The following is a 25,714-nucleotide window of genomic DNA, read 5'->3' on the forward strand; positions in this document are numbered from 1 at the left end:
ATTTGCTGTTTTGTTTTTTTACTAAAAATCATAATAATTGGATGTGTGTGTGTGTATAACCATGTGCATATTTTTGTGCACCAAGTGCCCTATCCAATGCCCTTGGAAGTCAATTGGAGTATTTACATTGACTTCAATAAGAACAGGATCCATCCCAAACCACAAACATTGTAACTGTATTGTGGAAATGTATCTAATGAGTAAAGGCTATTTTCACTGAGCTACTATAAAATATTGAGAACACATTAATAATAATTTGTAAAAGAATATCTTGTCCAACAGCTAAAGCCAAATGTACCAAATAAAAGGAAATAATGTGCTGTGGAATGAACAAAATCCCCTAAGAGTACAGGGCTTTTTGATGTACCCACAATATATTTAATAGGTTCTCCTTTGTACTCAGTTGTTCTCTTCTCTCTTTTTCATTATGTTAATGTAGTTCAGCACATCTACAGTCATCTTGTCAGGCAATGTCAGATACTCGGTTGCAGGAGGAAATTCTGCAATAATTGTTGCATTGTCTGTACTTGAAGACTGAAATGCCTCATCTGCTGTAATTTCCTGCCCTCCAGTGGTATCTGCTTTACTAACATTAGTTAGTAGTTCAGTGCTGTGGACAGAGGAAAGATGATTTATACAGCAACATGCCTGTATTATATCACATTGTATGGCAGCATTTATTTTTTCTACCTTTACAGTAGAGATCTCAGTTTGTGACCAAGCATCACATCTTTCTCTATGATTAATATTCTTCCTTTTAAATGATATGTATGATGAGTTGGGCTGAGGTTGAACAGCCTGGTCTTTATTTTCCTCCTCTGTTGCTTGTAAACTGGGCTCTTTCTGTTGAGGAGCATTGGCTTCTTTCATAGCAACACTAGTGCCGGGAGGGAAAAGAAAACTTTCCGTGCCAAAGGTATGTTGTGGTCCTTTGCTTCTTGGAGCTGCAGTGGGATTGGCACTGTTTACTTGAAAGGAGCTGTCAGAAAGACACTTTTCAGCTAGATCGTCCTCTTCAGACTATACAAACAGATTTGTATGAATGCAGTTGTACATGAGTCCAATAAGTTGCTACCACAACAACAGTAAGTAAAGTGAAAAGGCTAGACCTCTGATCTTCTTGTTCATGAACAGTTATGTAATATAAAGAACTGAGTGGAACTGTATTTCATTAGATATTATCAGAATTCCCTATGGTCTAATATCCCTTACAGACAATGCAAATTACTGCTTAATTATGCTATTTTAAAGCTCAGAGCTGATTCTTTTTTATATTTCTCACAAGTGATTTTTGCTTGTATAAAGAAAGCTAATAACTAAGGTAATACAGCAAGGTCCTTTGCGTGTGCTTTGGCACGAGATAGCATGGTGATGAGCTCTTACAAATAAAAAGCATAATAATAATAATAATAGAGATAAAATTCCATTGCTTACCATCTCGGAACTAGTGCAGAAACAACTGTCTGTTTGCTTTGGAGAGTAACTGGGGGACTGACTGCTCAGTGATGATTCAGTGTCTACAAAATGAGCTTAGACTGAGAAAAATTAGGTTCAAACAAGCAAACAAACCTCTCATATACTGTATGCACCAGTACAACACTTAAAATTATTTATAAATTGGGTCAATGTTGTTTTAAAGACACTATTTATAGTATTAAGGGTTAGCTAGCTCATTGTGCAGTACACTATAAAGTGTGTATTCCCCTCTCAGAATAGGTGTTGTCTCCTGATAGAATCCATGGGAATTATATTCATGCACTAAAGCCCAAATTGTGCCATTAAAGTGCAGCCCTGTGCTGGGCACAGTGTGGAGCTGTACTGTAAAAGGCAAGCTCTACGGGGAGTGTGCCAGCTGCTGTACCTCATTGGGTATCTTGTACCCCAGGAGGTGGGGATATTCCTGGAAACTATAGACTTCATCTATGCCCTGCTGCTACAGAGGGACAAGTGGGGGTGCAAACTCCAACCAATACTATGCCCCGTGGAGTTGCAGGACAGTCTGGCACTAAGAGGGTAAAGAGTCTAGTACGAGACTATGGTTGAACTTCCAGTGCAGGGACTAATTCACGTCAAAACATTTTACAAATTTTTTTCAAGGAACGAGAAAGGAAGCAAATGAAAAAACTATACCTGAAACCATCACCTTATACTATCAAATGCCAAACATTCATAGGCTTGTGCTGTTGTGTTCATAGCAACATTGCTAAGTTGTCTAGTGGAATGGGTTTTTTACAATTACCACTGCTCGGAGAATTGGCTTTTTATATTTTTGGCGATGCCAACAGGAGCAGAAATGAGACAATGAAAAAGTTACAGATGATTAATCACTAGGGAGAAGCTAACTTTAATCTTTTTATGTAAAAGCAATTAAAAGTATTTCAGTTATGTTCCAATTTCTTCATTTACTTTTAGGTGAATCAGACATATTGGTAGCTCACAAAACAGGATGTAATCACTTTTACTTGACTTTAGATGTAGCTGTATCAGTTTTACATGGAGAAAATCTACTTTAGAACTATGTATACTGACCCTTTTCCATCTTTCCAAGCTTTGAACTCACTTCAAAATCACACTGTTCCTCCTCTGCTGTAAGAACCTTTTTTAAGAAGGGAAGTTAATACATTTTTCAGTCCAACAGTCATACTTTTCTTCATTGTATTCCTTTTTATAAAATCTCTTTTTCCTGCTTCCTATTGGATGAAGATACTAGAAATCTCCACGATGGTTCTGCCATGCATCTAGCCTGACCTCCCGATGTGTCCCGCCTTCCCTCATAAGAACATAATAATAGCCATGTGGCAATTATCTAGTTCTCTTGGGGTTAATATTCCTCCACTTTATAACTTATCACTTCATCCACTGATTAAGAAATATAAATTAGTTGCCAGACCATTTATTATAGTCAGCACAGGTAATGTTGCCAATAGTTAAAGTTTCCTGACACTTTCTATTGTAAACCCCTAATGTCAGTTGATGATAACTTGGCCACACTTCAGCCTTTGGGCTGATATCTTCCCGCATCAGGATGAATTTTTCTGGAAAATTTAAGCTAAAGTGGTTTGGCCATTGCCAAGATGAGAGAAAAAACATGGTTTGCCCATGTTAAAAAATATGCTCACATCCATTTAATTGCAAAGCTCTTGTGTCTCCATGCTTTGGAGCAGGGACACTTGACATTTGGCATGTTTCTTGCATTGTTCTTTTTGGTGAATATATCTGAGGAAAGGACGCTGCCTTCCATGTCATGGGGTCCATTTTATCCCTATTAACTGATGGTGGGCCCCACCAAGTCACATGGCTGTAACGTTAGAGGAGTCTGCATGGCCAGCTTTTAATGTAGGGTAGCCATATTTCCCCATGCTGAATACAGGACACCTGGTAAAACTGCTCAAATTCAAGTGAGTTCAATGGCAATCAATCAGAACTATGCAGTATCCCCCCCTGCTATAAAAACTCCAGGGCCCAGAGGGGGAAGGGGGTTTTGGGGGTCTGGGCTGGCAGGGGGCTCAAGCCAGCTCCATATGGCAGGTCGAGGGAGGGAGTGCCACCTCCACCCCTTGATTCACCTCAGCAGCCCACCCAGCCTGTCTTGGTTGTGGTGGGAGTGGGGAGAGGCACACCAGAAGTTATTACTCAAAAGGTGAGGGGTCAGCTCAAAAAGTTTGAAAACAGCTCAAGGTGCAGGGAGGAGGTAGCTAGGATCTGAGTGCAGGCAGGGGGGAGCTCAGGGCGCAGGTAAGGGGTAGCTAGGGGCTGTGTGCCAGGAGGGCTCCCCTACAGTCCCTGTTCCCTGAGGGCTCTGTCAGCCATGGAGCCAGGTCCCCAACCCCTGCAGCTCTTAGCAGCTATGTGAAAAAAAGGGGCTGGGACTGAGGAGTAGCTTCACCTCCTGCACCAGCACCAGCAGGAGAGGAGGGAACACCATGGCTGCCTGCTCCGCACTGCATGGCTCCTCACCCCCTGGTGACTCCCACGGGGCTGAAGGCAGGAGCTGTAGGAGGTGTGGAGCTGCCCCTGGGACTGCCTTGCACTTGCACTGCAATTTTGGGGGGGGAGACATCCCCAATGCCCCCAACTCTGCCCATGGGCTCAGGGAGCTTCTGCCCCACAGGGAACGTCAGGAATCTGGGATTCAGTCCCGCAGGGGTCACCAGAGCATGCATTCAGCCGCACAGCTCCTGGTTTCAGCAGGGGAAGGGATGGGGGACACCAGATCAGAGCTTCAGCCCAGTGTGTGTGTGTGAGATGAGGGCTTCAGCCCGCGGCTCCAGCCCTGGGAAGGGGAGTGGACGCACTAGGGATCAGGGCTTCAGCATCACAGCTCCTGCCTGCAGCTCCAGGCTTCAGCAGGGGGAGGAAGGATGCCAGAGATTGGGGCTTCAGCCCTGGGGCGGGGGCAGAAATCGGGCTTCAGCCCCACAGCTCCCACCTTCAGCCCTGCGGATGGTGCCGGGGATTGGGGTTTCAGCCCTGGTGGGGCCCTGGGATGTCAAGCTCTGGGTTTCAGCATTGGCGCCCAGTGACCTCCCTGAAAGGGCTTGTGGACCACCCTTGAGAACTCCTGCTTTAGGTATCACATGAGGGGTGACACACACCCCTACCCGCCCCCCACAGGGCTGCCTCTCCTCCTTCCTGATGTCACCTCTTCCCGCCTCTCCACCCAGCCTGAGGCCACCACATGCTCTCACTGACCAGCCACTGCCTGTCCGCACTCACCCGCTTGCCGCAAATGAGATGCAGCTGGGCTGCACTGACCAGCAGGGGCGTGGAAAATACCAGAAAATTTGCCCATTTTTTTTAAAAGGTTGGATACCTGCAAGAGAGCTTAAATATGGGACTGTCCCATTAAAAATGGGACTGATGGTCATTCTATTTTAACGGCAAAGCTCCAACCAGCCATAACCAGTTAACATAAGTTGTAAAATGAATTATGCTGCCAGCAAATAATTTCATTGCCAAATATAGAGAAACACCAAGATAGTGACTGTGAAGGGGAGGATCTTACTGTTCCCAGTTCTCACAGAAGCGGTCTACGAGATCTGATTTGGAATTGAAAGTAGCCCAGGAATCTACAAGGAACACAACTAAGGGTATGTCTACACTACAGGATTATTCCGATTTTACATAAACCAGTTATGTAAAACAGATTGTATAAAGTCGAGTGCACGCGGCCACACTAAGCACATTAATTCGGCGGTGTGCGTTCATGTACTGAGGCTAGCATCAATTTCCAGAGCATTGCACTATGGGCAGCTATCACGTAGCTATCCCATAGTTCCCGCAGTCTCCCCCGCCCCTTGGAATTCTGGGTTGAGATCCCAGTGCCTGATGGAGCAAAAATCATTGTCGCGAGTGGTTCTGGGTACAGCCTCACCCCTCCCTCCGTGAAAGCAGCAGACAACCGTTTCGCGCCTTTTTTCCTGGGTGAACTGTGCAAATGCCATAGCACAGCAAGCATGGACCCTGCTCAGATCAAGACCGCAGTCGAGGATGTTGTAAACACCTCGCGCATTCTCATGCAGTCTATGCTGAACCAGGGCCTGCAAAACCAGGCGAGGAGGAGGTGGCTACGGCAGCGCAGCGACGAGAGTGATGAGGACATGGACACAAAATTCTCTCAAAACGTGAGCCCCTGTGCTTTGGAGATCCTGCTGATAATGGGGCAGGTTCTATCCATTGAATGCCAATTTTGGGCCCAGGAAACAAGCACAGACTGTTGGGACCACATAGTTTTGCAAGTTTGGGACGATTCACAGTGGCTGAAAAACTTTCGCATGCGTAAGGGGACTTTCATGGAACTTTGTGACTTGCTTTCCCCTGCCCTGAAACGCCAGAATACCAAGATGAGAGCAGCCCTCACAGTTGAGAAGCGAGTGGCAATAGCCCTCTGGAAGCTTGCAATGCCAGACAGCTACTAGTCAATCGGGAATCAATTTGGAGTGGGAAAATCTACTGTGAGGGCTGCTGTGACGCAAGTCGCCAAAGCAATCATTAAGCTGCTGCTACGAAAGGTTGTGACTCTGGGAAACGTGCAGGTCATAGTGGATGGCTTTGCTGCAATGGGATTCCCTAACTGTGGCGGGGGGGGCGATAGATGGAACCCATATCCCTATCTTGGCACCGGAGCACCAGGGCACCCAGTACGTAAACCGCAAGGGGTACTTTTCAATGGTGCTGCAAGCACTGGTGGATCACAAGGGACGTTTCACCAACATCCACGTGGGATGGCCAGGACGGGTTCATGACGCTTGCGTCTTCAGGAACACTACTCTGTTTAAACGGCTGCAGCAAGGGAATTACTTCCCAGACCAGAAAATAACAGTTGGGGATGTTGAAATGCCTGTAGTTATCCTGGGGGACCCAGCCTACCCCTTGATGCCATGGCTCATGAAGCCATACACAGGCAGCCTGGACAGTAATCAGGAGTTGTTCAACTAGAGGCTGAGCAAGTGCAGAATGGTGTTAGAATGTGCATTTGGCTGTTTAAAGGCGCGCTGGCGCACATTACTGACTCGGTCAAACCTCAGCCAAATCAATGTCCCCATTGTTATTGCTGCTTGCTGTGTGCTCCACAATCTCTGTGAGAGTAAGGGGGAGACCTTTATGGCAGGGTGGGTGGCTGAGGCAAATCACCTGGCCACTGATTATGCACAGCCAGACACCAGGGCGATTAGAAGAGCACACCAGGAAGCGGTGCGCATCAGAGAAGCTTTGAAAACGAGTTTCATCACGGGCCAAGGTACGGTGTGACTGCTGTGTTTGTTTCCCCTTGATGACTGCCCCCCTTGTTTGACTCATTACCTGTAAGCAGCCCACCCTCCCCCTTCGATTACAGCTTGCTTAAGGAAATAAAGTCACTATCGTTTAAAAATCATGTATTCTTTATTAATTCATTATAAAAAGAGGGAGAGAAGTGACAAGGTAGCCCGGGTGTGGTCTGGGAGGAAGATAGGAGGAAAGGAAAAGGCCACTAAAAAAATTTCAAAGTAATGACAGCCTTTTGGTTGGGCTGTCCACAGGGGTGGAGTGGGCGGGTGCACGAAGCCTTCCCCCATGCGTTCTTCCACGTCTGGATGAGGAAGATATGGAACATGGTGAGGGGTGAGGGTGGTTACACAGGGGCTGCAGCAGCACTCTGTAACCCTGCTACTGTTCCTGAAGCTCCACCAGACGTCGGAGGATATCAGTTTGATCACACAGCAGCCTGAGCGTTGCATCCCGCCACCGCTGATCTTCCTGCCGCCACCTCTCATCTCGAGCGTCTCTCCTCTCCTCACGTTCATCCCTCCTATCCTCACGTTGGTCCCTCCTGTCCTCACGTTCACTGGCATCTTTCCTGTAATTTGATACCACGTCCTTCCACTCATTCAGATGAGCTCTTTCATTGCGGGTCACTTCCATGATTTCCGAGAACATTTAGTCTCACATCTTTTTTTTCCGCCGCCTTATCTGAGATAGCCTTCGGGATGGAGTAGGGAGGCTTGAAAAATTTGCAGCTGCATGAGTGAGGGTAAAAAGGGAGAGAAGTATTTAAAAAGATACATTTTACAGGACAATGCTTATACTCTTTCACAGTGAACAACACTATTCACCTTACATAGCACATGTGATTTCACTACAAGGTCGCATTTTGCATCTTAATATTGAGTGCCTGCGGCTCTGGTGTTAGAGATCTCACAGACGCAGGTCCAGGCAGCAGAATTCGGCTTGCATGCGTCCATGGTAAGCCATTGTCTTTCGGCTTCTGCAGCCTTCATAAAGTGCCCTCCTTTCCCAAATACCAAGCAAATCCCATTCAGTGCTGCTTCTTTCCTGTTAACATGCAGCAGCAGAAACCACCCCCCCATCTCTGGGATGATCTTTACCCCTCCCCCCACCGCATGGCTGGTATCATGGAAGATCCCTGCTAGCCAAACATGAAAAAGCTCAACGCCATTCCCGCCCCCTCCCCTCCCCCTGCATGGCTACCTGCAAGGAAGGATTTCTTTTAAGCAACAGGCAAACAGCCCAGTAGGAATGGCCATCTCTGTCCCCTTAATTAAATTCCTGAATTTCAGCCAGGTTACCATGAACGATATCACTCTCCTGAGGATAACACAGCGAGATAAAGAATGGATGTTGCTTGAATGTCAGCAATCACCGGGACCATACGCAGCTAGACTTTGTCATGCAATGATACCAGATTACTTGCTACATGCATGGCGTGGTCAAGTGTCCTACCACGGAGGACAGAATAAGGCTGCCTTGCCCATAAACCTTCTGCCTTCTTGGAGTACCTCCAGGAGAGCTTCATGGAGATGTCCCTGGAGGATTTCCACTCCACCTCCAGACATGTTAACAGACTTTTCCAATAACTGTACTGGCCGCGAATGCATCCCAAGTCCTCACGGCAAATTAATCATTAAAAAACGCTTGCTTTTAAACCATGTTTTATATTTACAAAGGTACACTCACCAGAGGTCGCTTCCATGGCTTCATTGTCTGGGCTAGTGGCTTGGGAGGGCTGGGAGGGTAATTCCGTCTGGGTGAGAAAATGCTCCTGGCTGTTGGGAAGAACGGAGTGCTGTGTGCTCGCTGCAAGGTCGTCCTCCTCTTCCTCCTCCTCCTCATCTTCCCCGTCCGCAGAATCCTCAGGCATGGCTGAGATTACCAACCCCACCTCGGAATCCACGGCCAGGGGTGGGGTAGCGGTGGTGGACCCCCCTAGAATTGCATGCAGCTCAGCGTAGAAGCGGTGTGTTTTCGGCCCTGCCCCGGACCTTCTGTTTGCTTCTTTGGTTTTCTGGTAGGCTTGTCTGAGCTTCTTAACTTTCACTCTGCACTGCACTGAGTCCCTGGTGTTGCCTTTCTCCATCATGGCCTTGGAAATTTTTTCAAATGTTTTTTCATTTCGTCTTTTGCAACGGAGTTCTGTTAGCACGGAATCCTCTCCCCATATAGCGATCAGACCCAGTACCACCCATGTGGTCCATGCTGGTGCTCTTTTTCTATTCTCAGAAGACTATATCATTACCTGTGCTGATGAGCTCTGCGTGGTCACCTGTGCTGGTGAGCTCTCCACGCTGGCCAAACAGGAAATGAAATTCAAAAGTTCACGGGGCTTTTCCTGTCTACCTGGCCAGTGCATCCGAGTTCAGATTGCTGTCCAGAGTGGTCACAGTGGTGCACTGTGGGATACCACCCGGAGGCCAATACCGTCGATTTGCGGCCACACTAACCCTAATCCGACATGGTAATACTGATTTCAGCGCTACTCCTCTCCTCGGGGAGGAGTACAGAAACTGGTTTAAAGAGCCCTTTATATTGATATAAAGGGCCTCGTTGTGTGGACGGGTGCAGCATTAAATCAGTTTAACGCTGCTAAAATCGGTTTAAACGTGTAGCGTAGACCAGGCCTGAGAGGCTAGCATGCCAGAACCTTTGTAGAAGTGTGTGTGGCGTGGGGGGGAACACAAGGCAAAAGTGCCCTTCCCTCGCTGCTGGTGGCTGCTCCAGGGGTGAGTCAGTTCCCCATCTTGTGATGCTACAGTAGCGCCTGGTGGGCGAAAAATGTAATTGCAGCACCTCCCCAGCAGAATCTATTATTCTGCCGGAGGGGAGGGAGGGGTTTTCTGAAGGAGACGTGAATTTTGTGTTTATTTTTGTTAAAAAGTGGAGGAGCCATGGACCCCTTGCTGCCCTGGTTCTGGTGCTGAGAGGTACCAGGGGCCAGGAACCCCTTTCCCATAGAGTTGCTGTATTCTTGCATCATATTTTGGATCAAGTGGTGAATGTTAAGAGCTCCATGTAAAGAACAACACAGAGGAAGCCATTGAGGTGCACAAGTACTTTTGGGTCTACAAACCCTGAACAAGTCTACGTATTTTTGAATGCCATCTACTGGCCCCTTATCTATATAGCTATTAAATGCACACAGCTATAGAGCAGAGAATGGTATGTGGCAACCTCTCACATAATACCCACCCCCGCAACAGTAGCTGTCTGCTGCTTTCTGGAGGTGCAGCAAAGAATCTGAGCCAAAGTGTCTGGCACCAACATTTTGTAGTATATAGCACAAAAGTATATTTGTCTCCTTAAGCAAAAGTGAAGTAAAACTGTTTTACCTTTTCAAATCCAAAGACTTGTGAGCACTTACAAGTGAATTGTTCCAGAGGAGCACTGTTACCAAGGAATAAAAACAAAATAAGGTAAGAGATTCATACTGTGGTTTTAAGCATCTATTTACTCCTCAAATGAAAAATATTACTACTAAACTTACAGTCCACTTTGATTATGTTCATAAAACATTGCAATACTGCTATTTGTAAGCTCATGGCACTGCTCTAATTACAAAATGCATTCCACTATTACAATTTGTTAAAGTTATATATTTTTTAAAATTCTCAAGATATAATACAAAGAACTTGATTTTATAGACAATTTTTGTGGAACAGTATGCTATTAAAGATTACTGAAGACAATGCCACTTTGTAAAATGAAAAGATAGTTCCAGAGGAAAGACTGTAACGTTGGGTACTTGAGCAACCTTGAGGTAACTGATGGATCTGCTCAATAATGCTAATAATGGCTGTTTTCTTTAAAAATATTGTCACACTGTCTATTTAACTTAAATAGACTTAAAGCACTTTGCATTAGTTTAAGTATGAAAGGCACAATCTAAATACTCATTTTATACAGTAGAGGATGGTGTATGTTCAGAAATATCTTGTATATTAAATATTTGCAGACTTATGGGCTGCAAAGCTAATCTTAAAGAAATTTTCATGTTCTTATACTCAGTGGGTGAAACTGTGGACCCACTGAAGTCAATTGGAATTTTGCCACTGTCTGCAGTAAAGCCAGGATTTTGCCCATCAAGTCTATCATATACAGATATCACCTTTTAATTTATCAATTGCTTATGAAACTTACTTATTCATTGTTGAATAATTCTGCATTTTTTCTTCTAAGTTAATCTTGTGATTATGGTGATTTGTAAATGCTCCTTAAAGACAAAAATTAAGCCTTGAATTTAAAATACAATTTTGAGTTAAAACAAATGATTCCATAACAATTTTTATCAGAAATTACTATTAAATGACTTATTAGCTCACAAGATGATTACCATTATATAATTTCACCTGAAACAAAAATACTGCAGTGCCTAGTTCCATAGTATCTTTCTCACTATGACATACAAATCAGGTGGCTCACTAAAACAATACCAAAAAGATGGAAGCATAGTACTTTACTTCCTTGCATCACTTATACTTACCTGTTCTTTCATATTTTGAAGCATTTTCTTGGTTTTCAGAAGATATAATGTAATAATGTCCATCAGGGTATTCTTTCAAGTGGCTTTTATTAGGCTGTTTATTTTCGTTATGGCTTGCACTTGAAATATTCTTACTTTTAAATAAAGTCTGCTCTGGAACAGTGAAAATCCCTTTAAGGCATCTGTCTACAGTATACCTTTCAGTACATTTAGTCATGTTATAAGTTTCTCTTTTATAAGGGCTACATCTGTTGGATATTTCATTCATATCATCCGGATCTGTAAATAACTGGCTGATACTGGCTTGGTTAACAAAAGGACCACAATATTCCATGGAAGGAATATCATGAATCAGTGGTCTCTCATCTTCAGACAATGCTAGACCATTTTCATCATGAGTGTCGTTTGCTGCTGTTTCGTTCACAATACCAAATAATGGCTCTTTTATTCTGTTGTTGCTTCCAGAATCTTTATCGGTAATTAAAGCTGGAGTATTACCAACAGAGTTTATATAGTCTGGACTTTGAGGAAAAAAGAGAAAAAGCTTGCTCAGTTCAAAAGTAAGCAAAACACTAAATGCTTAAACATTAAATTACCAATTTTAAGTTAAGAATCTCAAAAAACCTTTACTCTTTATGCACTCCATACTTACTTCTATCAAAAATATGTGTTCTTTTAATGGATAAATTCTCCTGTATTGTAGATGTGGTTTTATAGTAAGGCAAAAAGCATAGAACCTAGACCTGCAGCTTTAAAGAGAATTAGAATTCGGCTTCATGCCACCTCTGGACATAACAGGGGACCTAAGATGTATCCTCTTGCACAAAGAGCTGTGAATAACCAAATCAACCACTGTATGTCACTACTGCTCCACTCATCTGAATTAGACACTGGACTGTGCACAACATCCAAATGCAAGACAATCTTCTTTAGGGTTTTTAAAAGGTGGTTTGTTCTTGTAGAGTACAATTCCCCTCTGTACAGAAGGCCCATGCAAAGTCTCTCTGTCACTTAAATCACTGTTCTTAAGTGGTGAATAGGCCTTGTGCAAGCTCTGTGGACAGAGGGAAATTTCATCTGTATCTAGTGGCAGTGATTTACATTTGGCACAGAATTTTTTAATAAAGTAGTGATGGGACCAAACACACATTTTCTTTTGCCCAAAGTACAGCCTCAGTGACATTAATGACCACTATAATTCAGGCTGCATAAATATTTCCATTCTAAGCTCACTTGAACCTTAATGAAATTTTCACCTTTCAAACTAAAACTTTCCAGTGTTGGATCCTGCCTGCAGGATAACTTTTTGGAGAGTCTAAGTTTAACTGTTTTTGAGTGCACAAGTCTTTTTTTCTGAACACCACACAACTTAAACATCTGGAAAAAAACCCTCACTGGAGAGAAGTGCGTTGGTGTGTTCTGGTGAAAATTGTTTTTGATTTTGACCAAGTGAAGAGCCCTTTGGAAAAAAAATCATGCATATAGCACATGTCCATGTACAGTAAGGAAGGATACATCATGTGCAGCATAGTTTTTGAACAGAAATACAGAGGTATCTTAGTACAAATCCACATTAATGCTCAGAGAACTGACAAAAGCAAGAGAGTGCAAATCAATGGCTGATACTTCATCCTTGAGTCCTGTCACCAATGCAGGGCACAACTGCATGACAGCCACAGAAAGAGAAATGCCATAGTGTTGCATACTATGGCAAAAGTTTTGGAGTGTCTGTTAGGAAATACTAGAAACTGGACAAAGACCCAAAATGATTCTTGGGTGAAAGCAGTGTCCTCTGCTTATGTAAAAATTGGCAAACATTTAAGTTTTGAGGGACTAACTACATGAGAAGAGGGGAAAATGTTATCTGCAGAAACCTATGACACATCTCTGTAAGAATGTAACAGAACTAAAGCAACACAGAATGCAGGGGCTCTGCTCTTACGCTTCTGCTCTCCTTCCAGCTACTGTTTGCCATCCTCAGCTTCTTTTAACTACCCTTATTCTGCTGATTTACCTTCCCTGAAGCTCCTAATTGGTCTCCTCTCATTTCATTTTCCCACATTTGTCCTGTCTCCTGGTATTTCTTTCCCTCAAGTGGTATCAGTAATACCATGCTGTTTCTGAAATGGCCTTCAGTAGTGTTGGCCAAAGCTAACCTGTGAGTATTATAACACCGCCAAGTGACACTATTTAATGCTAAGTAAAAATAAGTGCTAATCTATGACCTAGTCTACTACTATTTAGAGTCATAGCCATCTGGCATTTGTACATTACATCCAATTTTTTGGTTACTGCTTAATAAATAAATGCAAATACTCTAAATTGTTATTTTAAAAAACTCCTATAATGCCCCAAGTTTTCACTGTACCTTACAAACAATGAAAAACACAATCCCTACCTTGAACAACTGGCAGTCAAAGGCAAGATAAGATGTGGGACAACAGTTCAGATAAGAGGTTGTAGGGATTATAGATGAAGAGAATCAAGTATGGAAGAGGGAAGATATGAAGGACTGAGAGAAGCATTTCTTCAGCAAAGAGGAGGAAAGTGTCCCAAGCTTAAGGTGGAATCCTTGAGTGGGAGAAGGAAACAAAGGGTGAACAGTAAGAAGAGAGGATTGAAAAAAGCACAGTAATGAAGGGGTATGAGGAAATGAAAGCGGAAATGTAGGTGAGGCAAGATTATGTAGGGCTTTGAATGTGATGCAATGAGGGCCAGGAAGTTAATGAAGGGATTCAAGGATGGGCATGATGTGGTCAGAGTGAGAGAACAGGAAGAGGATTTCAATCATCTGCATTTTAGAAAGCTGGGGAAAAGCTGGGAGAGGTGAGAAGCAAAGAGAAGTTAAATGTATGGTGACCAAGGTTAAAGTTAGTGCATCAGTCCAGTGTTCCTGTACCTAGTGCTGCCTGCCACCAAGTGAGAAATCCACAGTCCCTTTCTTGTAGGGATAAGCAAATAGACTGTGCTTTCCCGATCACTCTAGTCAGTGTTGGAACATGATGATGGATTTCAAAAGGCATTCTGTCTTGCCCTCTTCAGTCATATGGTGGATCAGGAACTTGAGAGCAAGTGAAGGAATAAACTGGGAGGAAAATTAGACTCCTCAGGAGCTCAAGAGACATGCAGAGAACCCCTGGAACAAACTTGAAATAAGATATTTATTATAAACTGTGTATGACCCTAAGCAGTCAGTTAATAGGTAAAGTTTTTCTCTTATTGGCACATTTTTCAAAATATATTTTATTTCTATTTATCCTTTGTGAAAAGGGAATGATTTCATGAAAAAAATTTCTTAATTGGAAAAGGAAACTAGAAGAATTATTTAACCAACAGGAGGCAAGTGCATGGTTTTGTTTGTTCTGCAAATTACATGTGTAATGGAGGAATTCAGTGACACTACTGAATAATGTAGTGAGAAAATGAACAATTGAATCTAGGATATTGAATTAAAGTAACATTTTGATGTATTTCAGTAATTTGTAAGTAATCTGGTACTTTTGTCATTTACATTTCATCCCAAAATTTTCAAAGGCATTGAAGTACAATATAAACTAATCAGATAATGATTCTTGAAAGTCCTTTCTTATTTTTAAATGTGACTGTCGTTTAAAAAAAAAACAAACCAAAATCTCTGCCTACCTATTCAGTTTTTTAAACAATATTCCCAATGGGCCTGCTGTATTGGACTTGCTGAAAATGCATTACCTGTTTTGGGATTTTGAAAACCAAGGGTCTTGAGAGAGAATATTTCCTGGCTGAGAAAATGGTAGAAACTGCCAAAATATTAAATATAGAGAATAGTTAAATTTTAATATTTAAAATGACATTTCACATTATATAACTATTGTGATTCTTTTGAATTTTTTACAATAAAATTCAACAAGACAATGTCCTTTCTATCTCTGTGGGGAAAAACTAGATTTTAGTCTAATACAGTTGAAAAAATAGAATAATGCTATTTATTTCCATACATTCATTATGGAGGAAAACATTCATTGTATTGCTCTATGTAACAGGCGAAATCCCACTTGTCTTATTCACAGAAGTGTCAGCCAGTTTGCAAACAGAAGGCCTTCAAATGTCCATCTAGCATCCAGTGCCATCAGAACTACAAAGTTCTGACTTCCTGAACTTGCATTAAGATGGCATCACTAATAGAATTTAAAAGGCTCTGGTGGCCGGGCTGGGGCCAGGATTTAAAGGGCTCGTGGCTCCCCTCAGCAGCAAGAGCTCTGGGCCCTTTAAATCCCTGCCCCAGCCCCGCAAAGCTCGAGGTTCCCCCCGGCGGCCAGAGCCCGGGCCCTTTAATTGGCCTCTGAGCCCCAGGAGGCTCCCAGCCACCTCTTTAGCTGGGAGCCCCTGGTTGATTTAAAGGTGTGGCTGGGAGCCCCAGGGCCCTTAAATCTTGAGAGGCCACGCCTCTTCCGGATGAGGCCATGCCCCCCCAGAACTCTGGCAGTAACGGTAAGTCCTGTAAGTTACTTTCACCCCTGCCAGCCAGCTCTCCACAGAGCACTTGCCAGTGTCTGTGTATAGTCCAGCAGGGGTGGCCAACCTGTGGCTCTGGAGCCAATTGCAGCTCTTCAGAAGTTAATATGCGGCTCCTTGTGTAGGCACTGACTCCAGGGCTGCAGCTACAGGCACCAACTTTCCAATGTGCCAGGGGGTGCTAACTGCTCAGTTCCTGGCTCTGCCACAGGCCTTGCCAAACTCCACCCCTTCCCTCCCTTGAGCCTGCCATGCCCTCACCCCTCCACCCTTCCCCTCAGAGCCTCCTGCACACCACAAAACAGCTGATTGGGAGGTGTGGGAAGGGAGGGAGGGGGAAGCACTGATGGGCAGGGCTGCCAGTGGGTCGGAGGTACTGGGAGCAGGGATGGGGGAGCTCATAGGGGGTTGCTGATGTATTACTGTGGCTCTTTGGCAATGTACATTGGTAAATTCTGGCTCCTTTTCTGGCTCAGGTTGGCCACCCCTGCCATAGAGCTTGCTTAGCCTTTACACTATTGTTATGTATTCATGAGTAAGAACTCAGAGAAAGTTCTGCATGTTCATAAAAATCAAGTTGGGCTTCTTTTCAAACCAACCAATTTTTTTAAAAAAATAATGTCACTCTAAATGTAGGTTGCACCAATCAGCAAGAAATCTTCTGCCATTTCACTAGACCCATCCCAAAAGAAAAAAAATTATTTAATATAATTCCTCTGAAATGACAACATATCAAACCTGTTTGCTCTGCTTCTCCTCTTCGTAGACCACTTTCCAAGGACTGCATGCTAGGTTCGTTCTGAAATTTTGTTCTGGAGATTGTTTGTAATTAGAAGACCAGGAAACTGAAGAGGACACTGGATAGGAATTACAGTCTGCTGCTAGATTGTTCAGATGTTCAAGACTAGCGTCTGTGCAAGTTGATTCCATAACTTGTGATAACTTAAGTAAAGCACAACAGACATTTTATTTATCTAAAAATATTTTGGTTTAACATTACACTTTCAGTACAATTCTGTATTTTACAGAATACATTACACATGTACCTACTACAAGAAAAATGTAAACCTATGTGATATATCCATATATAAACTTTTTCTTGAAGAAAAAGAATTCTGCCAATGCCGTTTCAGCAGTGCACTTATGCACACGCCTAACTTTACGCATGTGCCTAAGTGCTATGATAAATGGAGATGGATTTAAACGTGTATTTAACTTAAAACATGTAGTTAAATTCTTTGCTGAGTTGAGGCTTAAATTAACAAAATAGAATATTTTTCTCTCTAGCCTAGAGAGCTGTCTTATGGGAGGGAATATTGGCCCAAGCCGGTCGACATATAAAGGAGATTTGGAGGCAGACTGGGTGAAGTGCCATGGGATCTGCAACTACATAGATTCTGGTGGCCTTAACACTTAGCATAAAGAGCACGTAGTGTCAAGGTCTTCTGTTCAAACTAATGGACAATGCATTTGCATTTGCAATCCAATGGCTTGCCAAAGGCTAGAGAATGTGAATCTTCAGACCCACTCTCTCTGCTTAGTACTTTGTACAAATCCCACTTTTTCAGGCTGTGTGGGGAATGGATAAATTTCACCCAGTGCAGTTATTTATTTTTAATAGTTTTTTAGCCCAGTGTCTCCATTTTTTGATGCAAACAAGCATGCAGGTGCAAATGCTGGTGCACACTTTTCAAAACAGCCTGACACCTGTACGTGCACAGTGTTAGCAAGTATTTGCACATATAAAGAGCAGGCACAGATCTAGGGTGACCAGATGTCCTGATGTTATAGGGACAGTCCTGCTATTTGCAGCTTTTTTTTAATATGGGCTCCTATTAACACCTCCCACCCCCCGCTCGTCGTGATTTTTCATACTTGCTATCTCATCACTCTACATAGATCTGTACATGCAAGTGGAAGTCAGGTAGAGGCCTAGATGACAGTCTGCCCCCATGAGTTCTGGACATTCTATACCAACCTAAAATGTTGGCCTCTCTCTCTCCAACCAGTATGAGAGATACAAGTGTAGTGGAAGAGTTTTACTAAAGTAATGTCTAGGAAAGTAATTTATTGCAAGCTGTGATGTTTATAAAATACATTTTCATAGTCAAACACCTAACCTAAACCAAGTAATTCTCCTTTGCTCAAACAAAAGATTTAATCCTACAAATAGGTCTCTCTTTCTTACGCTGTCTAAAAAACTTGGCCCAACTGCATGACTTTAGGAACGGTGGATCAAATTCTCCACCAGCATAACTGCGCTGCAATCAGTGGATTATGTCAGTAGAGAACTTGGCTTAATTGCTAAGTCTAGAGAGATTTTATCTCTTTATTCATAGAAGAATCTATGTTTAGTAGCTGCATCTGAGCAGCTGATAACTTTATTCAAAGGATGCTTTTCACAAAAAGTGTAACATTTGCACAGATCTAAGTGTAACATTTGGACAGATCTAATACTTCAATATCTGCATTCTAAGGCCCTACGCTCACACTACCGAAGCAAAAATGATGGTTGAGCTTTATTGTGACACACTGGGGACAATATGGTTTGGTTAGCCTAGACAGAGAGAAAGGGCCTAATTGAGTGGAGCACAAGTTCTAATGGTCCCACCTATAGGCCTGATTCACTTAATGGATTCTTTGACACAACCCAGGCTCTCAGTTGTTGACAGTCTAAAGTGTGCAGTGTTATGAATTGCCAGCAATCACTGCTACACCAAGAAGCCTGGTAGTGGGCCAGCAAAGCTGCAATAGTGGGTTGAGGTAGGGCTAGGCCTTCTGGAGAAGTGCTGATTCAGCTTCTTTCATAGGCATCTTCTAGCAGTGAGCCTCCTGTGGATAATAAAGCTATCCTGCCACCTCCTATTCAGCTGCACCCATCAGTACATGAGTTTGCAAGTTGCTAAACCATGGTTATCACCTCGTTCGGACCACCTAAAACAGTGGTTCTCAAACTTTTGTAGTGGTGACACCTTTCACACAGCAAGTCTGAGTGCGACACCCCCGCCTTATAAATTAAAAACACTTTAAAAATATTTAACACTATTATAAATGCTGGAGGTGAAGCAGGGTTTGGGGTGGAGGCTGACAGCTCGCGACCCCCTAGGTCATAACCTCACAACCCCCTGAGGGGTCCCGACTCCCAGTTTGAGAACCTTTGATCTAAAAGAAGGCAAACAAACCATGTTTTAACTATGGAACTCCTTTAAAATATCCATGAGTTGGTGACATCATATTTTATCCTCCCCACTTCTCTTGGGTAAGATTCAGGAAGGCTAAAAAAAATCTCTCTATATATTTTTAAATGATTTTCCACTAGTAAAGTTAATTCAGCTCAAAAAGTAATCAAGTCAACACTCTGTATCACATTCAAAACTCTGGCTGGAAATCAGGATGCCTGTATGCAAATAGTCTAATTTTCCTCACTGGTGCACAGGTAAAATAGGTGCTGCATTTGCATATGAAAACAGAATTCAGCCTTAAATTTTTAATCTATAGTTCTACATGTCACCAAAGGTTGTCTGTGGCTGACTGGAAACAGGTTTAAGAGAGCCCACTCCCTTTAGTGGAGCATACAGAATTTCTTCTTCATGACCCCAATTCAGGATAGCACCTCTTCTCAGGAAAGCACTTAAGCTTGTGCTTAAGTCCCACTGACTTCAATGGGATTTAGGTATGGTCTTAACCTTAAACCTATGATTAAGTCCTATTCTGAGTGGGGTGGATGAAAGCATGCCCTTTCCTGAATCTGGGCCTAATGAAGAGTCCATATGTGAACATTACTGATGGCCCACTACACTATAAAACAGATTTTGCCACTCTTACTCATGCCAAGTAATACTTTGCTCCTAAAAAAGACCCACTGAATTGATGAAACTGAGCAGGCTTATTGGTTTGAATCTTAATGGGGCATCTGACTACACAGAAACATTCAGCACCTCCAAACCTGACAACTGCAAAAAGCTTAATTGCTAGGCCAGAGCCTAACCTCATATAGAAACTTAATTATTTTACACTACAACAGAAGAAATAATTACTGGATCTTAAAAAATAATGATTTTTCCCATAACTATATAAAATGGTGAAAGTAAAAGTGAGGCTAAATTAGTCTATTAACATTATCCAGTTAAAAGACGAGGCATCCATTAAAAGACGAGGTAATGTGCGAGATTCCCCCCTGATCTCTCATCTTTTTGGCAAATGCCTTTAAAGACTGCACAGATTTGTTTATGATAGATTAATGACATCTACCCTAAATTCAATATACTTTTGGAAATGCTTGTAATGGATTTTTCAGGGACAAATTCTCTTCTCAGTTATACCTCTACAACCCCATCAAGTTGAACAGGTCTAGTGGAAGCAAAATTTGTTTCAAAGTGTTTTGGGAGACAAGATTTGAGGGCCAGATTTAAGGAAGAGATTTTGATTTCTATAACCCTGCCCTTTCCCTATTTATCTTCCATTGTCAAGTTGCCTCCCATCCCCTGGGCTCTGCCAGTGCTTCCAATTTTGTCTGCCAATTTCTCAGCTGCTTACAATGACCTCTGTGTCTTCTTCCACGTGACCTGCTATGCGTGGTACACTCCTCCGAATTCATCCTCACAGCCCATACCCTGTCCACATTTAAAGATTCATTTCTGCCATGTTGCTCATAGTGAAACAAACTGACTTTATGTACATTTTACATAGTTTGCTTTTTGTTGTTCCCGTTCCCTTTCCCCTAACCTCTGTGTACTTGTTTGTCCTTACTGTAAACTTTTTGGAGCAGAGACTGTTCTTCTTGGGTGTTTTGAAACCACCTAGAATAATTTGGCAGATAATTGTAATGATGCAGCATAGTCTTAAAGAGGAAAGCTTCACTTCACATCAAAATCTATGAGATTAGGCATTGTTTTAAAAAACAATTTAAGGGTCATTGGTTTACAAAACTGATATCAAGTTAGAAACGTATATATGACTTACCTGAGGTTGGTATTTTATCTTATCTGTGAAATGCTTTCTTCTGTTCTCTAATACTTGTTGTTGTATTCTTGTAACAAAGTATAAGAAAAATCTATGAGATTTAGAGTTCTTGGCCAAAATTTTCAAAAGAGACTCATGATTTTGGGTACCTATCTTGAGATATCTTAAAAGGGATTGATTTTCAAAGAGTCCTGAGCAACCACCATGGTCCATCTGAAAATCTGGCTCCTTTAAGATGTCTCAAGTTGGGCACAGAAAGATTGAGGATTCAAAATAATGTTTGAATACAGTGGCCTGCTCCTTAGATACAGCTACTGCATGCAGTGTCTTACATGAGTAAAGAAATAGTCATTAGTCATTTCTGAAAATCTAGGGCCTCATCTACAACTTTTAGTTTGTTGAAAATACATTTCTGAACTCTTTTATATTGGTAAGGATGTTTATGACCCATCTAACTGCAACTTAAAGCACTGGTGTGAAACTATTTCAAACCTAAAATATTGTATTTGTTTTCCTACTCATAGTTTACATTTCCTCAGAAGATCTTTGCAAGACAGGACTATCTGGGTAACAGGACAGCTACAAGCACAGGCAACACAGATATCTCCTCACGAGAGCAGATTCCCTGCTTCAAATCCAGAACAGTCCTAGGCTCCCAATCACCCACTAGTCCTCCAACTGCCTTCTTCCCATGGTATCAGTCATGAGCAGTGGGGAGATGACAACATCTTATCTCTATATTTCTATCTTATCCAATATAGCCAGTGCTGGTGAGCACGTGGTCCAATGTCTGGAAGAGACTGAGGGATGGAAGAGACCTAGCTGGCTAGAACTTAATCTGGATAAGGCTGAGGTGGTGGTGGAAGGCTGGGGAAAGTAACAAGAATATATAGTGAGAATTGTATCTGTCCCTCTGTGGAGGGTGCATGTCTGCCAGTTCATAAATTCTGAGATTTTAAAGCAAAAGGGACCGTTAGATCATCTAGTCTGACATTCCGTATAACACTTCTCTGCACCCTTTCCAATTTTTCAAAATCCCCTTTAAAATGTGGACACCAGAACTGAATGTTGTATTCCAGTATCGGCCTCACCTCTCTACTCCTATTTACTACTCTTCTGTTTATACAGCCAATGATTGCATTAGTGCTTTTTGCCACAACATCACACTGGCAGCTTATGTTCAGCTGTTTGTATCTCTGACTTCTACATCCTTTTCAGAGTCACGGTTTCCAGGAGACAGGCCCCTAATAGGTAAGTATGGCCTGTATTTATTTGAAGTGTTGCTGGATTTCCATCTGCTGTTAAACAATCTCATAGCAACAGTATTTTCCATCTTGCTCCAGCTAGGAGATTGCAATAATTTCTTCTGGACGCAGATCTTGCTACTGTGATCCCTGCCTTTGTTAACTCAACATTAGACTACTGCAGTGTGCTCCATATCGGGCCGTCTCTTAAATGAAACCAGAAGCTGCTGCAGAATCCAGCAGCCCACTTTTTAAGGAGTGTATCTTGCTGAGAGCATGTGATAAAGTGCCCTAGGATCTGCAAAGGCTGTCGGTAGATTGCAGGTAGAATTTCAGGTGTTTGTTTTGACTGAAATGGCTTGGCACCTACTACCTACTTGAGAGACTGCTTCTCTCCCAGAGTTATAGTACCACACCACCAATCAGTAGAGGTGTTCGATCTCAGTTTGAAAAAAGAGAGGGGTCTGTTGGCAGCATGTTCTATGTGAGGGGTCCTCAGCCGGGGGACCCAGTCCCTTCACTTTGGTCTGAAATAGTACAACTTTGTTGACCAGGAGGTCCTGCAGCATGTTCTATCCATTTAGTCAGGCTTTGGGGGAGGGATGAGCACGATAAGGACTGTTAGTTTGGATTAAGCATCTATGGGGCTGGCTATTTTTTTTTTTTTGGTTGGTTGGTTGGTTGGGGTTGTGGAAGTTGCTGGTTTTACTCTTGTTCTGATTGTATTTTTCAATTTTGCGAGGTGCTTGGATTGGCACTTTTAGAATGTATCTTTTATAAATCAAAAGGAGGACAGAAATGGCATCATAAAGCTCTTATCTTTGTTGAAATTCGTTAATGTTTGACTAATGTCCATAGTTATTCAAGTACCTGTTCTGGATGTCATCTAGGTCTATTTTAGATGATGTACGTTGTGGTGACATGGGAAGTTCAATATTCTGTCTCCTTGTAGGAGTTTTTAGCCCCTTGTTCAGATCCACATGGACTGGTTTTTTCACTCTGTCTGTAATGAAAGCATTCAGAGTGTTAGTATCTGTGTCACAGAGAGATTTGAGATTTCTGAATTTTAATAAGAACACAGAACCCACCCTTCACTCTACATAATCAATATGAAATACATATATTTTGTTTATTTTCCATTATCACTATCTGAACTGCTTATTAACAACTCTATTTTACAGTTCATTGTAATATACACATTTTTTATCCATCCGATTTTGAGCACTGCAAGGCTCTATAACACTTCTCATTTAGTTTCTGAAGGCTAAAGTGTTCCCACGGCCCATGAAAAGAATTGAAAGGCAAGGCCTCTACAGTTTGATTCATACAAAAATGCAATACAGGACAACAGTTAAGGTTCAGGAGGTGTGGAGATGTTATTGAAGAGATCAGTGTGGGACAACTGTGAAAAAAGTGGATTTTGAGGAGGGATTTGAAGGAAGCACTTGATGTGGGGGTAGTGATAGGGTATTCCAGAGTGATAGGATGTTCCATGAAAGAAGTCATGGAAGTGGAGGTAGTATATTAATGGAATGTTTAAGCAAGAAGGTCACCAGGAACCAAAACAAAAATGGAGATGTATGATGAAACAAGTGCAGCTACTTAGCCAGGTGCAGAGCTGTGCACAGCCTTGAAGGTGACATTAGGCTGCTAGCCAAGATTATAGGGTTCCTCTTTTGTCCTCTGCCTTTTTTGTGCGGTTGTTGTTTCACTTAGATTTTGATTAAAGATAAATTGAATTGTTGACACAAGTTACAGTCTTACAAGGGAGTACAGAAGAGATGAGGCAGTAGCAGTTATAGGTTACAGTAAATGGGCCTTCCAATTGTAAAGTCTATTACTATATTATACTCACCAGCAGAGTCTTTCTTGGTGGATATCTGATTAACAACATACAGGTTAAGGAGATCTAAACTGACTGTTGAACTTTTAGGGGGTGATGATACTCCTAGGAGCTTCATCTTTGATCTAAGCTTTCTCTTTTCAAAGAATTCCTGTAATTTTCAAAAGATAGAACAATAAACTGCTTGATATATACTACAGAGCACCGCAGAAGTATTTGTGGTGCATAGTCATGATTTAGCTGCACAATTGCCTTTAATATAACAAAATCACATGGTTGACTTGCTATACACACACATCTAGCATTTACATTCACTTTCATCTCTTTTAAAAAGATTATTTCTTGTACAAATATTATCTGAATTTCTTTTTTTAAAGCTAAATGAATGATGGTGCTTCTGATGGAAAAATTCAGTCTCTGAAATTTTACTGTTTCAACCTTCCCCTACCTATTAACAATTTTTAAAAATTCATACAAAGTTTTAAAGTGTCAGATTCCCTTGAAGAAAAACAACTTCTATTTTTCAATAATTGAAGAGCTGAGAATGTGTATGCACATTATAAACCAGCAAGAAAATCAACAAGGATTATATACACATGGCCATCCACAAAGATGCAAAGAACTTATCATTCTCTTAGATGGCCTCCTTGGCACAGAATATACAGTCCTATGAAATAAAGAAAAAAGAAACTCCCATAGCTGCCCTCATGTGGCAATAGTCTAAAGCAGATCTGGTTAACACTTCTAAAGTCTATGGATTATGTAAACTAGTCAGTTTAACATTTGAATTCTGTTCATAGAAATGCAGGGAACAAGCTTTGTGCAGGAGAACAGATTATTAATAATCACCCTGAGATCATCAGTATCAAATGCAGCAAATAATACTGAATGAGTACATAAGAACAGTGATAACTTGTTCATTTTAGCCACCACAGGGACATCAAAGACTCCAGGCTGTGCCAAATAACAAAATGCTGAAATGCTTTTCATGGGAATATAATTTTGGACTGGACCAGTAACTGCCCCATGTGATATTTGACAGATTTTAGATATAACTTTTTGGTAAATATTTCCCAGGATAAGCAATTGTATAATAATAATTCAAGTTATGATATTTGTCTTTGCAAAATACACATATGCTTCAGGTAAAGCTACTTCTAATTAGGAAGACAAGGGGCCAAATTCAACCCTGACATAAGTGAACACAATTCCTACTATCCGCCTCTTCTAATCCTTTTATTTCCCTCAGTGTTCTTAACGCTGCCTCATAATCGTCCTTACCTCCCACTTTTATCCCCGCCCTCATATTCTTCCTCAATCTATTTCCCTGTCACAATAAAAGAATTTTCTGAATGTCTCTACCCTCAAAATCCCACACTTGTCCCTTATCAGCACATATCCAGATACAGCCCCGTACACCTTCTTCCCATTACCTCCACACTTATTAAATGCATTGTTTACTGTTGTATCAAATTCATCTCCAACAGCTCCTGGACCCCCTCCAGCCAGCTTCTACCATATCTACAATGCTAAAGCACACTACATACTTGTAATGTTATTGATTAGCCCAATTAGCCCTTAATGACCTGTCCCATATTATTTGTGTGTCCAAGGGATTGGGAGAGTGTTTGAAGAGAACAAGGGGACTGCAGAGGGTCATCCCACTGCTCGGAGTCTGCTTCTGGGACTGGCTACATCCTACAAACCTGCTTTTCCTCCTCCTCTATGGCTTGGTGAAAGGCTCTGCTTGAAAGCTAGTCTCCATAATCTATTCTGTGTCCAGGCCCCTTGCCTGGGCTTCCTAACCTTGCCTCACTGCTCCTAGCTCCTGCCAAAGGAGAATGTCTGCTCTTATTATAGTTGCACCCACCAGCCCTGCCTCTCTCCTTTCTTGCCTATAGTTTGACATTTCCTCTGCTT

At 42.2% G+C, this 25,714-nt stretch overlaps 1 protein-coding gene across 1 annotated transcript in view; it reads right to left on the bottom strand.

Moving 5' to 3' along the window:
• Positions 1 to 399: 399 nt before the first annotated feature.
• The window catches only part of C1H12orf40 (chromosome 1 C12orf40 homolog), a 32,005-nt gene continuing 6,690 nt past the window's right edge, over positions 400 to 25,714 (bottom strand). Inside the window, 11 exon segments of the mRNA XM_050936209.1 lie at positions 400 to 1,020; positions 1,435 to 1,517; positions 2,530 to 2,596; positions 10,104 to 10,158; positions 10,912 to 10,984; positions 11,255 to 11,775; positions 14,897 to 15,030; positions 16,484 to 16,687; positions 20,708 to 20,774; positions 22,822 to 22,954; positions 23,807 to 23,945. Of these exon segments, the coding sequence (XP_050792166.1) occupies positions 400 to 1,020; positions 1,435 to 1,517; positions 2,530 to 2,596; positions 10,104 to 10,158; positions 10,912 to 10,984; positions 11,255 to 11,775; positions 14,897 to 15,030; positions 16,484 to 16,687; positions 20,708 to 20,774; positions 22,822 to 22,954; positions 23,807 to 23,945 (2,097 nt within the window).

This window comes from Gopherus flavomarginatus, chromosome 1 (genome assembly GCF_025201925.1).
Source record: "Gopherus flavomarginatus isolate rGopFla2 chromosome 1, rGopFla2.mat.asm, whole genome shotgun sequence".
Taxonomy (NCBI): Eukaryota; Metazoa; Chordata; order Testudines; family Testudinidae; genus Gopherus; species Gopherus flavomarginatus.